General features: G+C 40.3%; 2 protein-coding genes across 3 annotated transcripts in view; both read left to right on the top strand.

The window, feature by feature from the left end:
- The window catches only part of LOC135512128 (ribosomal protein S6 kinase alpha-2), a 49,844-nt gene extending 46,511 nt beyond the window's left edge, over window positions 1–3,333 (top strand). For both annotated transcript variants that reach the window (XM_064933817.1, XM_064933818.1), the window contains exons 20-21: window positions 109–246; window positions 1,166–3,333. In XM_064933817.1, coding sequence (XP_064789889.1) covers window positions 109–246; window positions 1,166–1,291 — 264 coding nt within the window. In that variant the 3' untranslated portion in view covers window positions 1,292–3,333. The remainder of the gene's footprint in view (window positions 1–108; window positions 247–1,165) is intronic.
- Window positions 3,334–5,052: 1,719 nt separating this feature from the next.
- Window positions 5,053–15,291, top strand: LOC135512132 (mitochondrial pyruvate carrier 1-like). The gene is made up of 5 exons (XM_064933826.1): window positions 5,053–5,243; window positions 8,321–8,324; window positions 8,691–8,787; window positions 9,118–9,250; window positions 14,774–15,291. The coding sequence occupies exons 1-5, from the start codon at window positions 5,173–5,175 to the stop codon at window positions 14,793–14,795; spliced, it is 327 nt and encodes a 108-aa protein (XP_064789898.1). The 5' UTR covers window positions 5,053–5,172; the 3' UTR covers window positions 14,796–15,291.
- Window positions 15,292–15,378: the final 87 nt, after the last annotated feature.

The raw sequence follows: 15,378 nt of genomic DNA, 5'->3' as shown, positions 1-15,378 counted from the left end.
CTGTTGTACATGATAGTCTGAAATAAAATCCCATCCACATTTGTTTAGCTGCAACGCTGCATATCATTCTAGTCCTAACTGGACTATTTCTTTATTGGGTTCCGATAGGACATTGTAACTAAGATGCTCCATGTGGATCCACACCAACGGCTGACGGCCCCCCAGGTTCTCAGACACCAGTGGATAGTCAACCGAGAACAGCTGTCTCAGAGTCAGCTCATCAGACAAGATATACAGCTTGTGAAGGTAAGGAGGAAAACCTAAGAAAAACACTAAACTTGACATAGTGTAAGAAGCACCATCATGTTGTACCAATCTCTAGCCTCGTATACCAGACTGACCACATTGTTTCACTTCAGCCCAGCGGTTTGACTGATTGACCAGGCTAGTCGATTTGTCCCTGAGCAAATTATGTTAGCTAATTGTCATAGTTATTTTTTTAGCATCACAAGCATTTTTGCCTGCTAAAGCTCACTGATTTATGAAAGGTCTCTCACAAATTAATTTGTCCTCTGTAGAAATGCCATTTTTGTGTTCACTGACATTCTACTGCCACCCTGTGTACAGATCTGCCATTACACATAGACCTTTTGCGTTCTTCTCTGTGTCAATAAAAGTCATTTGAAACCTGCTCAAAGTTTCACATACTGTGCTTGCTTTGCCCAATGCAGCCTTTAAAAAAAATCTCAATATCAAATCATTTCTGGGTAGCAATTAAATACCTTACTGGGATTGTGTTCAATTAAAATGGTCAAATAATAGCTACTTAGCAATTTCTCAAATAAGAATTTAGCTAAGTCTGTCTGGGAATGGTCTGAGTGGTGAGGTGAAAACTGAGAATTAGCTGTTATTGGCAGAGAGGTTTGGAATGCTCTTTCATATTGGTCTATTAACTAATTTACTGCCTGATGATATCACCAGCTGGGCAAAAACTCTATCCCACCAAAACAGGCAGAAATTTCAGGCCGTCTTTTCAGACAGCTCTTACGCTGAAAGAACATTATCATAAATTTCACAGTATTATTCCAATCTCATAGTATGGAAATAAAACACAGATACATCCTGTTTTTGACTGTACTGGGCCTTTTTAAATATGCTGTTTTTATTCCCAGAGCAGTTTTTCCATCTTTATATCATTTAAACATGTTTTTCTCTGTCATTCTAGGGCGCAATGGCTGCAACATACTTGGCTTTGAATCGTTTGCCTCTGGCCCCAAAGCTGGAGCCTGTGGAGTCTTCAAGTTTGGCGCAGAGAAGAGGAATGAAGAGACTCACATCCACTGGTTTATAGCACCCTCATAGATGATTCGGGGACAGAGCTTGAAAAGGGGTCAAAGTGCAATGACTTTCATCAGACACTGGTTTAAGTGCCCGTCCAAAATACCAGGAAGTCCACCGTAGTGGGAGCAAGGAGGAGCAACTTATCAGAAGAAGAAAAAAATGTAGAGAAGATGCATCCGGTTGTTGCACTAAGAAAGAAATCTTTATGGATTTTAGATGCACTAGAAACAAATGGTGGTATTAAAAGACCAACCAGAATGATGTTCAAATGTTCATATATTTTATTCATTCATATTTGCCTTTTCCTTTAGGTGCCATCTGCTACTATTAAATTATTTGACACCTTTGTATTATGAAGAGTATGTTTCATATATTATCTAGGAGACCAAGTAATCTTATAGAACCTCAAGTTGACACTGTCATAAAGGCTGTAACAGAGAAGTTGAACAATTTATAACTACATATAACTAACTATATTTACGGGATTTTATCAACATCGGACATTTGTATTTCTCTCTGTGGCATGTTGGAGTGTTACTTTTATTGTTCTTCATCTGGGAGAGCAATTGCTGACAGATTGTTGGAAATGTTCAGCTACAGCTGCTAAGGATACGTTGGTACATTGTTGTAACAAAAACTGAAATGGCTAAATGACCACAAAGAGTATATGTATGCATCTGTTGTTGATTTTCAGGCAGGTTCATAAGGTTTGATATACTGTAGTCTACAATATTTATTTTCTGTAAAAATCTAGTGAGCATTATTTTGGATGCTTTTGATAGTTTTGGCAATTTCTAACAGCATTCTGTGTGTTTGGAGGGTTTACTGAAAAGACCCATTTATAAATTGCCAATGTAAGTTATTTATTTTAAATGTGACTTATTTAAGTTATTTGATCAAACAAATGTATTTGTTTCTACATTGTCCATTCTTTTGTGTATTCATTTATGTAAATGTCTATTTTATTTTTAATACACAACAGATTTAAGTGTTTTATACCTGATCTGAAGTGACTTTTTGGAAGGAAGTATTTGTTGTATTAGCAAATACATTGCCTTTATCGGCATTACCTTGTTTTGCCATCTGTAAAATTACTTATTTTTTCAGAAAATTCATCTCTAAGTATGGAACCGATATGAATGCACATGAGTATTTACATTTATTGTTCATATTTTGAACAGGGACAACAAAAAACACCTACAGTAGAATGCCACCTTGGATGCCTTTGTTTCTGATTTATGTGCAAGTCAAGTAGTAAAGAAGCTATGTGAAACAAACAAGAAATCAAAACAGTACTCAATACTCACACATTAAGATATCATAGAATTACAGGTAGAAAGCACACAGGATTCAGGAATGGTTTATCAATCAACCTAAGCCCACAATGGAGCTTAAGTTGCTCCATAATAAGAATATGGGATACACACCAATATGACAAAACAGGTTAAATAGGGTGAAAACTACAGACTTACCTTTAGAATATATTCATCATTTTGACAGTACAACTTGAAAATGAAAAGCATTATAGCTGATTGCACAGTGAGCCTTAATTTCTGTTTTCACAAAGCTTCATTGAATAACTACTAAAATACACTATGTAAAGAGACCCCCCCCCCCCATAGAATAACACAAGAGTACCTTGATCAATGCCTCTCCTTGTGCTGCTGTGGCTTGTATAGATCTTAAGTGTTTTGTGCATGCTGAAGGTACTTCTGCAAAGATAATTGATTCAACGAGTCTTCAGCTCTGTGTTGTTCAGTCAAAAAGCCCTCAAGTGAGCACACACTGTCTCATAACCGCCAAGTAAAAAGTAACATTGTGAAACGAGTTCATTTACATTGACATTTTAATCATTTAGCAGATGCTCTTATTCAGAGTGACTTAGTTAGTGCATTCAATCTTAAGACCGCTAGGTGGGGCAACCACATATCTCAGTCATAGTAAGTACATTTCCCTCAAAGTAGCTATTAGTAAAGTCAGTGTGAGTGTTAGTATCTGTGCTAGTAGGACTGTACATACTGTATAGGCAAAATTTTACAAATAAATCAAGTGTGGAAGAAACTTGTGTTGATATTTTGTGATGATTGGGTCAGGCATACACACAGTGACTGAAACAATTTGGTCAGTCTTGTATACGAGGCTAGAGATTGGCACCACATGCAGATGATGGTTCTTCTTATACTATGTCAGGTTTAGTGTTTTTCTTAGGTTTTCCTCCTTAGCTTCACAAGCTGTACATCCTATCTTATAAGATGACTCTGAGACAGCTGTTCTTGGTTGACTATTCACTGGTGTCTGAGAACCTGGGGGGGCGGTTAGCCATTGGTGTGGATCCACATGGAGCATCTTAGTCACAATGTCTTATTGGAAACCATTAGAGAAATAGTCCAGTTAGGACAAGTATGAAATGCAGAATTGCAGCATAAATCGCATATGGGTCAGGCATACACACGTTGACTCTTGGCAGTTGGTTGATAATTTGTGGTCCTGTGTGGCTCAGTTTGTAAAGCATGGTGCTTGTGACAAGGGTCATGGGTTTGACTTCCACTGGTGCCACTCGTAAAAAAAATGAGATGCATGCACTACTGTACGTTGCTTTTGATACATTTTTCTGCTAAATGGCATGTTATTCATTATTATAATACTATGCAAATAGGTTAAATCAAAGCCTAATTGAATGGAAGTGTAGTTAGTCTAGAACAGTTGCTCATTGTTTCCTGGTTCTACATGTGTAAAGGTGGTAGCTATATGTTTGAGCCAGTAAGTGATAGCTAAAGGGACACCTGAGAATTGTGGTGTAACCAGTTCAGCCACTATTCTTGAGCGGTATGTGTATTGGGCTCCTGAGTGGCGCAGCGGTCTAAGGCACTGCATCTCAGTGCTATAGGCGTCACTGCAGACCTGGTTTGATCCTGGGATGCATCACAACCGGATGTGATTGGGAGTCCCATAGGGCGGCACACAACTGACTCAGCGTGGTCTGGGTTAGGCTGTCATTGTAAATAAGAATATGTTCTTAACTGACTTGCCTAGTTAAATAAAGATTAAATCATGAAAAATAAATCTACCAAGAGAGAAGATGCTGATCCTGGATCCGTGGCACAATCTCAGTAGGTAGATGCACAGAGACAAATGAGACAGATATTTCCCCAGATGCCTAAATCTGAAGCACCCGCTTGGCGTTTCCAAATATGGTTTCCAAATATTCACCCACTGGCCAGCAGTGGGAGAAGATGGAATTTAGCCGATATTCTGCAAATGTTCTCGTCGATGAAACATTTGATTTCAATACAGTTTTCTGTTCCCAAAACTAGAATATTTAATGCCCAGAATGGACAAAGTTTTGCAGACAACTTTTGCCAGTGCTAAAGGCGTCACTGCAGACCTGGTTTGATCCTGGGATGCATCACAACCGGATGTGATTGCACCAGTGGCAAAAGTTGTTTAAAAATCTCGTCGTTTCGAAAGAGTGCAAAGGTGAATTGAGTTATTGCACACGCGCACATCACAGAGTGGGCGTTCCCTAACGGAAAAATGCAGATGAACGCGCCAATAGGATCTCGCTAGCTCCGGCTTGGTTCTGCCCTCCTGCTTGCTTGTTCTGCCCACTACGACTCATTTGTTCCCATTGGAAACGACAGGCTTTGGTTTATCTTGGTTTAGTTGTAAACGATCTTTGTTAAAGGCGAGTCATCACCACGAGAACGGAAATCGTGAGATTGCATAGCAACACCAATGACAGCCGTTCTAACTGAGTGATTGCGATAGGTCGTAAATATAATGTTTTGGTGACGAGCTGTGACCACCAGTGTCCTCTACGCTAAGCTGCATTTATATAGCGTGTACATTCCCATAGTTATAATTTCCTCTGCACTGCTAACCACCACAATCATGGCAGGTACTTTGGCACGTAAAGCTGTTGACCATCTTAAAAGCAAGGAGTTCAGAGAGTATCTCATGAGGTATGACACATTTGCAAGATCTGGAAGATAGCTAGTTACAGTAACACTTACTTTATCAACTAAGTTAGCAAGCTACCTAATACAGCAATGCAATCAATTATCAAACGTATCGAGCTAACGTCAGTTGTAAATTGTAACTACCACCATTAACGTTTTTTTATTTTTTTTGACAAATATTGTGTCCAGCCTGAAGGACGTTTGTTCTTGAATGTTTTTGGCATCACTCAAGCTAGCCCTTGTCGTCATGACCCCAATTACATTGCTGGGTCATTGCACGTCCCCTTTTTACGGGAAACATTTCAAACTGAACTTTTACGAGTTAGAATGAATTGTACAAATACAAAAGATACACTTAACGTACTTAATTTAGCAAAGTTGCACCCAGCTGTGCTCTGAGTAACACTTTCTTTGAAACCCAAAGTTGAATTGCATGGAATTTGAATCCGGAATGTTTCCGCTCGTGACCTCTATACGCCAGAATGTTGAATAACATATTTTAAAGTACGGGTTGTCCATGTTGTTGGTCCTTATGGCGGTAGAAATACGAGACAATATATCCACCTGAACGTTTAATTACATCGCATTTTCAAAGCGCTGGTAGTGCGTTCAGATTTCTATCACCCGAAACATGTGCAGAACCATGTAAACACGAGTTCGGCAAGTATGCATGCTTCTCATGCATGTATTTGTGTTTTGTATCTTGTGCGAGTGTTTCAGGCGATATCAAATGTGAATGCACAACCAGCGCTTTGAAAAGTTGTAATTATACGTTCCTATTGATATATTGCCTCGCATTCTTACCGCCAAAAGGACCAACCACACGGACAACCGGTAAAGTATGTTAACATATAATTTTATTTTACATTCTGAGTTGTAGAGGTCATGAGTGTTCCATATGCAATTCAACGTGGGCTTTCGGGCAAGAGTAACACGGAACCCAAACCGACTGCGCGCGTGCGCTATCGTGCATACATTTATTTTGTCCCCCCTACACCAAAAGCGATCACGACATGCAGGTTAAAATGTCAAAACAAACTATGAACCAATGACATTAATTTGGGGACAGGTCGAAAAACATTAAACATGTATGGCTAGTTAGTGTGCACTTGCTAGCTAATTTGTCCTATTTAGCTAGCTTGCTGTTGCTAGCTAATTTGCCCTGTGATATAAACACTGAGTTATTTTACCTGAAAAGCACAAGGTCCTCTACTCTGACAATTAATCCACACATTAAAACGGCCAACCGAATCATTTCTAGTCATCTCTCCTCCTTCCAGGCCTTTTCATCTTTGAACTTCTATGGTGATCGCATCCAAACTTTCATAGTATTGTAATGAAACAGCAGGGAGCAGGTCTCGGACCTTCGAGCCCGAGGTCCGGCGCGCTATCGACTGTGCCATAAAAGCATGCTCATGCGGTAGAGTCGCACTTATAAACCCAGGGTTGTTACACTACTCCCTCCTTTCAAAGAGCGCGCCCTCGCGCTTGCTTGCGACTCTACGTCTTACAGGAACGCGCTCACCGGCCAAGCACACGCACTGTCGTGGATGCAATGTACAATCCTACTTCTGACACCAATGTAATGAAACAGCAGGGAGCAGGTCTCGAACCTTCTAGCCTGAGGTCCGGCGCGCTATCGACTGCCGTAAAAGCATGCTCGTGCGCCAGAGTCAATTTCCGCGCTTATAAACCCAGGGTCGTTACACTATTACAACGACCACTGGCAAAACAGTTCGTCTTTAAATCACCCACGTGGGTATAACCAATGAGGAGATAGAAGCAGGTTATAGTGCTAACTGCTTCTATAAACTAATGAGGAGATGGGAGAGGCAGGACTTTCAGCGCGATCTGCATCAGAAATGGGAGTTCTATTTTAGCACTTGGTAACGCAGACGCTCGTTGGCAGCATGGATGCAATAATTGAATAACATGGATTTCTAAATTTATTTTGTGACGCTCGCACACGCAACGAGTCCAGTCTGATCAGAACACAATAGAAATGCTAGAGCAAGGTGTAAGGTTGTGTGGTACCTCGGCTGGAGGCTGTGTCATACCTCTTTTGTATTTGAAAGAGTGTTTCTCGTTGGTATGAAAGTTAAGGTTTCCAAAACCATGTCACAAGCGAGGATTATGAAGGTGCAATATGCAGAAATCACTCCGCCATTTCCTGATTGCTAGAATTCTAATAGTTTGCCTAATTTCGGTTTGTGACAACAAGCAAGTTTCTAGAGAATCATTGTACCCCCCAAATCACTGAAGTAATTTTCAGTAACCTAAAATGTTGTATTTGAAGCTGGTGTGGGTGGGTAAGAGGCAAAAACAAAATTTAAGACCGGAAACAGAAATAGCGCAAGTAGAAATTATTCACAAGCATTTCACTACACCCGCAATAACATCTGCTAAACACGTGTATGTGACCAACACGATTTGATTTACCACTTCAGTGAGAATGACACATCTATAACTCACATTTCTATGTGAATTTGGTCGGGTCGCCCCAAGAAGTTAGATATTACAGCTCTAACGTTTCTAAACGTCAAAACAGTGTCAGGACACCTTCAGCTGAAAACCCAAAAGGGGGCCGGCGGCTGCAAGCCCTTGTGGGCCCCCTTGGGTTCTCGAGAGCTAGCTGTCAAACTAGCCTACTGCTGTGTGTGCTGATGTGTTGCTGGTGATGTCAGCCCTATATTAGTATTATGCCGCGTTTATGTCATGTCGGAGGAGATTGGTTCTTGCATATTTCCTTTCTCAACATTAACAGCCGAAAACATGGCCATGTTTGTGGCCATTTTCAGTGATGCGTGACGTCATAGTTCAGCATGTGGGAAAGATCGGGGTCCAGAGATCATACCGGAGTTTCCTAGTCATAATTATGAGTTGGAGGGGCGTTCACATGCAATGTTTCCTGGTAGGAAGGTCATATTCACGGGTTCCCGACATGACTTGAACTCTGCATTATTAGTTTGTCAGGCGTGATGTGTTGGTTGTTTTCCTGAGGTATAGGCATATCTCCTAACCAAAACTCTTTTGTCTTATGTCTGTCATCTTGGTGTCCTCCCGGGAACGTTCAAAATAAGCACAGTAAGTTTTGTTTTTGTCTACTCAAAAGGCACTCGCACATCTGATCTATCTGTGTTACTGGTACATGGTAACAATTGATTAACAGGGAAAAAAGAAGAAACCCCACACACTGCGTTTGTTAGTATCACTGCTCTTTATTTAGCTTTACGTATCAGCCTCAAGGCCTTCATCAGAGCTTTTTGTATACTAAAGAAATCGCAATGCTTTGGCTTCATTGAACATAGCAGATAGACTCCTCTCTTAGGTAGTTAGTTGGCAAGACTGTATAATTGCTATGGCAGCTTGAATACATTTGACCCATACAGTAACCTTGTTGCTCTCTACATGAATTGTTCCTTAAAATGTTGTTTTCTACTTCTATTCCAGCACTTCTGGGGACCTGTGGCCAACTGGGGTCTGCCCATAGCTGCCATCAGTGACATGAAGAAAAGCCCTGAGATTATCAGTGGCAGAATGACCTTTGGTGAGACGATTGGAAAATAGACACAACACAATTGCTGCCGTTTATCTCGCTATAACTTTAGGGACTTTCTGCCAGGGATTGATCGCCTGTTCACTATAATACCAGCAGCAGTCTCACGCTTGTTGAATAACTCCATGCTTTGATAAAGTAGAATTCCAATGGGTTAACATTATTTTTTGAACTTCAACAATCCTTCCCTGCAGTCTGACACGAGGCAAGAACATTTAGTTTTTTTCCTGATAAGGATGTCTGAAAGATATGAATAAAGTTTCAAGTCCTTATTTACTCAGTGTTCTTTGTTGTTGTCCCCCCCCCCCCCCTGCCCGGCAGCTCTGACCTGCTACTCACTCCTGTTTATGAGGTTTGCATACAAAGTTCAGCCAAGGAATTGGCTCCTCTTTGCTTGCCACCTAACCAATGAGACAGCCCAGCTCATTCAAGGATCGCGACTTATCAAATACAAGTAAGCTCACATTTTACTGTACTGCATGAGTTGCTTATTTCAATGCCAAACTCATTTTTGTTTTATACCAGTTTTCCAATTTGGTTACAAAGCACCATGCAACAACAACCTAAACATAGGGTGTCGCACAATTGGCCCAGGGTCGTCCAGCTTTAACCGGTGTATGCCATCATTGTAAATCAGAATTTGTTCTTAACTGACTTGCCTAGTTTAAAAAAAAATAAAAAATAAACTGTACCAGTCAAATGTTTGAACACATACTCATTCACAGGGTTTTCTTTGTTTTTACTATTTTCAACATTGTATAGTAATATTGGAAGACATCAATACTATGAAATAACACATATGGAATCATGTAGTAACCCCCAAAAAAGTGTTAAACAATTCAAAATATATTTGAGATTTTTCAAATAGCTACCCTTTGCCTTGATGACAGCTTTGCACAGTCTTGGCATTCTCTCAACCAGCTTCACGAGGAATGATTTACCAACAGTCTTGAAGGAGTTCCCACATATGCTGAGCACTTGTTGGCTGCTTTTCCTTGACTCCAACTCCTCCCTAACCATCTCAATTGGGTTGAGGTCGGGTGATTGTGGAGGCCAGGTCATCTGATGCAGCACCCCATCACTCTCATTCTTGGTTAAATAGCCTTTACACAGCATGGAGGTGTGTTTTGGGTTATTGACCTGTTGAAAAACAAATGATAATCCCACTAAGCGCAAATCAGATGGGATGGTGTATTGTTGCAGAATGCTGTTGTAGCCATGCTGGTTAAGTGTGCCTTGAATTCTAAATAAATCACTGACAGTGTCACTAACAAAGCACCATCACACCACCACCTCCATGCTTCACGGTGGGAACCACACATGCGGAATTCATCTGTTCACCTACTCCATGTCTCACACAGACGTGGCGGCTCGAACCAAAAATCATCAGACCAAAGGACAGATTTCCACCTGTCTAATGTCCATTGCTCGTGTTTCTTGGCCCAAGCAAGTCTCTTATTAGTGTTCTTTAGTAGTGGTTTCTTTGCGGCAATTTGATCATAAAGGCCTGATTCATGCAGTCTCCTCTGAACAGTTGATGTGTCTGTTACTTGAACTCTGAAGCATTTATTTGGGCTGCAATCTGAAGTGCAGTTAATTGCCGATTTCTGAGGCTGGTAACTCAAATGAACTCATCCTCTGCAGCAGAGGTATCTCTGGGTCTTCCTTTCCTGTGGTGGTCCTCATGAGAGCCGGTATCATCATAGCGCTTCATGGTTTTTGCCACTGCACTTGAAACTTTTTTTGAAATTTTCTACATTGACTGACATTAATGTCTTAAAGTAATGATGTCTGTTTCTTTTCTTTTTGAGCTGTTCTTTCCATAATATTAACTTGGGTCTTTTACCAAATAGTGCCATCTTCTGTATATCAACCCTACCGAGTTGCGCAGCAGTCTAAGGCACTGCATCTCAGTGCTAGAGGCGTCACAACTGATCCTGGTTCGATTCCAGGCTCTATCACAACCAGCTGTGGTTGAAATCCCATAGGGCAGTGCATAATTGGCCCAGTGTCGTCCCGGTTAGGGTTTGGCCGGGGTTGGCCGTCATTGTAAATAAGAATTTGTTCTTAACTGACTTGCCTAGTTAAATCAATTAAATCAACAATACCTTGTTACAACAACTGATTGACTCAGACATTAAGAAGGACAGAAATTCCACAAATTAACTTTTTAAGAAGGTACACCTGTTAATTGAAATGCATTCCAGGAGACTACCTCATGAAGCTGGTTGAGAGAATGCCAAGCGTGTGCAAAGCTGTCACGGCAAAGGATGACTGCATTGAAGAATCACAAATATAACATATATTTTGATTTGTTTAACACTTTTGTTTTGTTACTACATGGTTCCCTATGTGTTATTTCATAGTTTTGATGTCTTCACTATTATTCTACAATGTAGAAAATAGTTTATAAAAATTAAGAAAAACCCTTGAATGAGTAGGTGTGTTCTGACTGATGCTGTATGTGATTTATTCACTGCTCAGATGGTTCTTTGTGGCACTTGTTAGGGTATAATAGACGGATATTTCAAGGAGGCTACAGCCTTGAAGCCCAAACATCTTTTGGGATTTCTCCATCCAAGAGCATGTTGAAAGTTACCATCAAATTAACAAAACATGTACAACATGGAAGCACAGAACTTTATGGCATTAATTTTATCCATGATAACATCTTAACTACAGTCTGTCTTTCACTCTTCTTTAAAAATATATATATATATATATATACAGTGCCTTGCGAAAGTATTCGGCCCCCTTGAACTTTGCGACCTTTTGCCACATTTCAGGCTTCAAACATAAAGATATAAAACTGTATTTTTTTGTGAAGAATCAACAACAAGTGGGACACAATCATGAAGTGGAATGACATTTATTGGATATTTCAAACTTTTTTAACAAATCGAAAACTGGAAAATTGGGCGTGCAAAATTATTCAGCCCCTTTACTTTCAGTGCAGCAAACTCTCTCCAGAAGTTCAGTGAGGATCTCTGAATGATCCAATGTTGACCTAAATGACTAATGATGATAAATACAATCCACCTGTGTGTAATCAAGTCTCCGTATAAATGCACCTGCACTGTGATAGTCTCAGAGGTCCGTTAAAAGCGCAGAGAGCATCATGAAGAACAAGGAACACACCAGGCAGGTCCGAGATACTGTTGTGAAGAAGTGTAAAGCCGGATTTGGATACAAAAAGATTTCCCAAGGTTTAAACATCTCAAGGAGCACTGTGCAAGCGATAATATTGAAATGGAAGGAGTATCAGACCACTGCAAATCTACCAAGACGTCCCTCTAAACTTTCAGCTCATACAAGGAGAAGACTGATCAGAGATGCAGCCAAGAGGCCCATGATCACATGATCACTCTGGATGAACTGCAGAGATCTACAGCTGAGGTGGGAGACTCTGTCCATAGGACAACAATCAGTCATATAGTGCACAAATCTGGCCTTTATGGAAGAGTGGCAAGAAGAAAGCCATTTCTTAAAGATATCCATAAAAAGTGTCCTTTAAAGTTTGCCACAAGCCACCTGGGAGACACACCAAACATGTGGAAGAAGGTGCTCTGGTCAGATGAAACCAAAATTGAACTTTTTGGCAACAATGCAAAACGTTATGTTTGGCGTAAAAGCAACACAGCTCATAACCCTGAACACACCATCCCCACTGTCAAACATGGTGGTGGCAGCATCATGGTTTGGGCCTGCTTTTCTTCAGCAGGGACAGGGAAGATGGTTAAAATTGATGGGAAGATGGATGGAGCCAAATACAGGACCATTCTGGAAGAAAACCTGATGGAGTCTGCAAAGACCTGAGACTGGGACGGAGATTTGTCTTCCAACAAGACAATGATCCAAAACATAAAGCAAAATCTACAATGGAATGGTTCAAAAATAAACATATCCAGGTGTTAGAATGGCCAAGTCAAAGTCCAGACCTGAATCCAATCGAGAATCTGTGGAAAGAACTGAAACCTGCTGTTCACAAACGCTCTCCATCCAACCTCACTGAGCTCGAGCTGTTTTGCTAGAAGGAATGGGAAAAAATTTCAGTTTCTCGATGTGCAAAACTGATAGAGACATACCCCAAGCGACTTACAGCTGTAATCGCAGCCAAAGGTGGCGCTACAAAGTATTGACTTAAGGGGGCTGAATAATTTTGCACGCCCAGTTTTTGATTTGTAAAAGTTTGAAATATCCAATAAATGTCGTTCCACTTCATGATTGTGTCCCACTTGTTGTTTCTTCACAAAAAAATAGTTTTATATCTTTATGTTTGAAGCCTGAAATGTGGCAAAAGGTCACAAAGTTTGATGTACAATTGATGTTGGAAGTTTACATACACCTTAGCCAAATACGTTTGAACTCAGTTTTTCACAATTCCTGACATTTAATCCTAGTAAAAATTCCCTGTCTTAGGTCAGCGAGGATCACTACTTTATTTTAAGAATGTGAAATGTCAGAATAACAGGAGTGATTTATTTCAGCTTTTATTTCTTTCATCACATTCCCAGTGGGTCAGAAGTTTACATACACACTCAATTAGTATTTGGTAGCATTGCCTTTAAATTGAGTCAAACGTTTCGGGTAGCCTTCCACAAGTTTCCCACAATAAGTTGGGTGAATTTTTGGCCCATTCCTCCTGACAGAGCTGGTGTAACTGAGACCGGTTTGTAGTCCTCCTTGCTCGCACACTCTTTTTCAGTTCCTCCCACAAATGTTCTATAGGATTAAGGTCAAGGCTTTGTGATGGCCACTTCAATACCTCGACTTTGCTGTCCTTAAGCAAATTTTGCCACAACTTTAGAAGTATCCTTGGGGTCATTGTCCATTTGGAAGACCCATTTGTGACCAAGCTTTAACTTGGTCTTGAGATGTTGCTTCAATATATCCACATAATTGTCCCGCCTCATGAAGTGCACCAGTCCCTCCTGCAGCAAAGCACCCCCACAACAAGATGCTGCCACCCCCGTGCTTCACAGTTGAGATGGTGTTCTTTGGCTTGCAAGCCTCCCCCTTTTTCCTCAAAACATAACGCTGGTCATTATGGCCAAACAGTTCTATTTTTGTTTCATCAGACCTGGGGACATTTCTCCAAAACGTATGATCTTTGTCCCCATGTGCAGTTGCAAACGGTAGTCTGGCTTTTTTATGGCGGTTTTGGAGCAGTGGCTTCTTCCTTGCCCTTTTAGGTTATGTCGATATAGGACTCGTTTTACTGTGGATATAGATACTTTTGTACCTGTTTCCTCCAGCATCTTCACAAGTACCTTGCTGTTGTTCTGGGATTGATTTGCAGTTTTTGCACCAGAGTACGTTCATCTCTAGGAGACAGAACGTGTCTCCTTCCTGAGTGGTATGATGGCTGCGTGATCCCATGGTGTTTATACTTGCGTACTATTGTTTGTACAGATGAACGTGGCACCTTCAGGCGTTTGAAAATTGCTCCCAAGGATGAATCAGACTTGTGGAGGTCTACAATTTTTCGGGGATTTCTTTTGATTTTCCCATGATGTCAAGCAAAGAGTTTGATGGTAGGCCTTGAAGTACATCCACAGGTACACCTCCAATTGACTCAAATTATGTCATGGCTTTAGAAGCTTCTAATAGGCTAATTGACATAATTTTCTGGAATTTTCCACGCTGTTAAAAGGCACAGTCAACTTCGTGTATGTAAACTGTTGACCCACTGGAGTTGTGATACAATGAATTATAAGTGAAATAATCTCTGTAACAAAATTACTTGTGTCATGCACAAAGTAGATATCCTAACCGACTTGCCAAAACTAAAGTTTGTTAACAAGAAATTTGTGGAGTGGTTGAAAAATTAGTTTTAATGGCTCCAACCAAAGTGTATGTAAACTTCTGACTTCAAGATATTGAATCATAGTCATTGGTTATAATTTAAGACTTAATGCTATTCTACAGAATGTGTATCTATAGTAATTCTGATGGATTTTTTTCCGCTTCTTTCCAGCATGGAGAGGAAGTCATCTTAGGGGTGGAATTGCAGAATATTTAGTTTAATTAGAAACCAGCATTGTTTGGCTGTATGTATGGCAATTTTATGTTATTGCATACCTATGTAAAATTCTTAAGTTTAAACTTAAAAATTGTTAATTAAGTTTAATGTTGAAGACCACCATGTCTGTTTCTTCAGGTATATAAGGTCAATGAATGGATTGATTTTGCACCATGTATCATGCACAAACTTATGAAATGGAGTCTGTAGAGGCCCTTTTACAGATGTCTTTTAAAGAGATGGTCTGTGACACATGCACTCAAGGTTACGACCTCATTTTGGTAAATGTATTAGCTACCAATAACAATCTTTATCAGAATGTACAGGCAATACAAGTGGTACTCTGTTGTTGCCATGGCAGTGTTATTTCTGAAGATAATGAATAAACCGTTATCTATTTCCCATAAATGAAACTTCCTCTTACACTGATCAAACTACACGCTCATAATATCTAATAAATTGTCTGATATCCATTGAGTGGCTGATTTAACTTTTACCTTCATGAAGACTGAGAACTCTTCCAGGAAGGCTGCATTCTGAATGACCTTGATGAAAGACAT

The sequence above is a fragment of the Oncorhynchus masou genome, chromosome 24 (genome assembly GCF_036934945.1).
Source record: "Oncorhynchus masou masou isolate Uvic2021 chromosome 24, UVic_Omas_1.1, whole genome shotgun sequence".
Taxonomy (NCBI): domain Eukaryota; kingdom Metazoa; phylum Chordata; class Actinopteri; order Salmoniformes; family Salmonidae; genus Oncorhynchus; species Oncorhynchus masou.
This window is presented reverse-complemented; position numbering and strand designations above follow the sequence as displayed.

Excerpts from the sequence above, each read along its gene's own strand:
- LOC135512132 (XM_064933826.1), top strand. The coding sequence starts at position 5,173 with ATGGCAGGTACTTTGGCACGTAAAGCTGTTGACCATCTTAAAAGCAAG. Across the intron at positions 8,788-9,117 it reads CAGTGGCAGAATGACCTTTG|CTCTGACCTGCTACTCACTC; the intron begins GTGAGACGATTG and ends CCTGCCCGGCAG. Across the intron at positions 9,251-14,773 it reads TCGCGACTTATCAAATACAA|CATGGAGAGGAAGTCATCTT; the intron begins GTAAGCTCACAT and ends GCTTCTTTCCAG.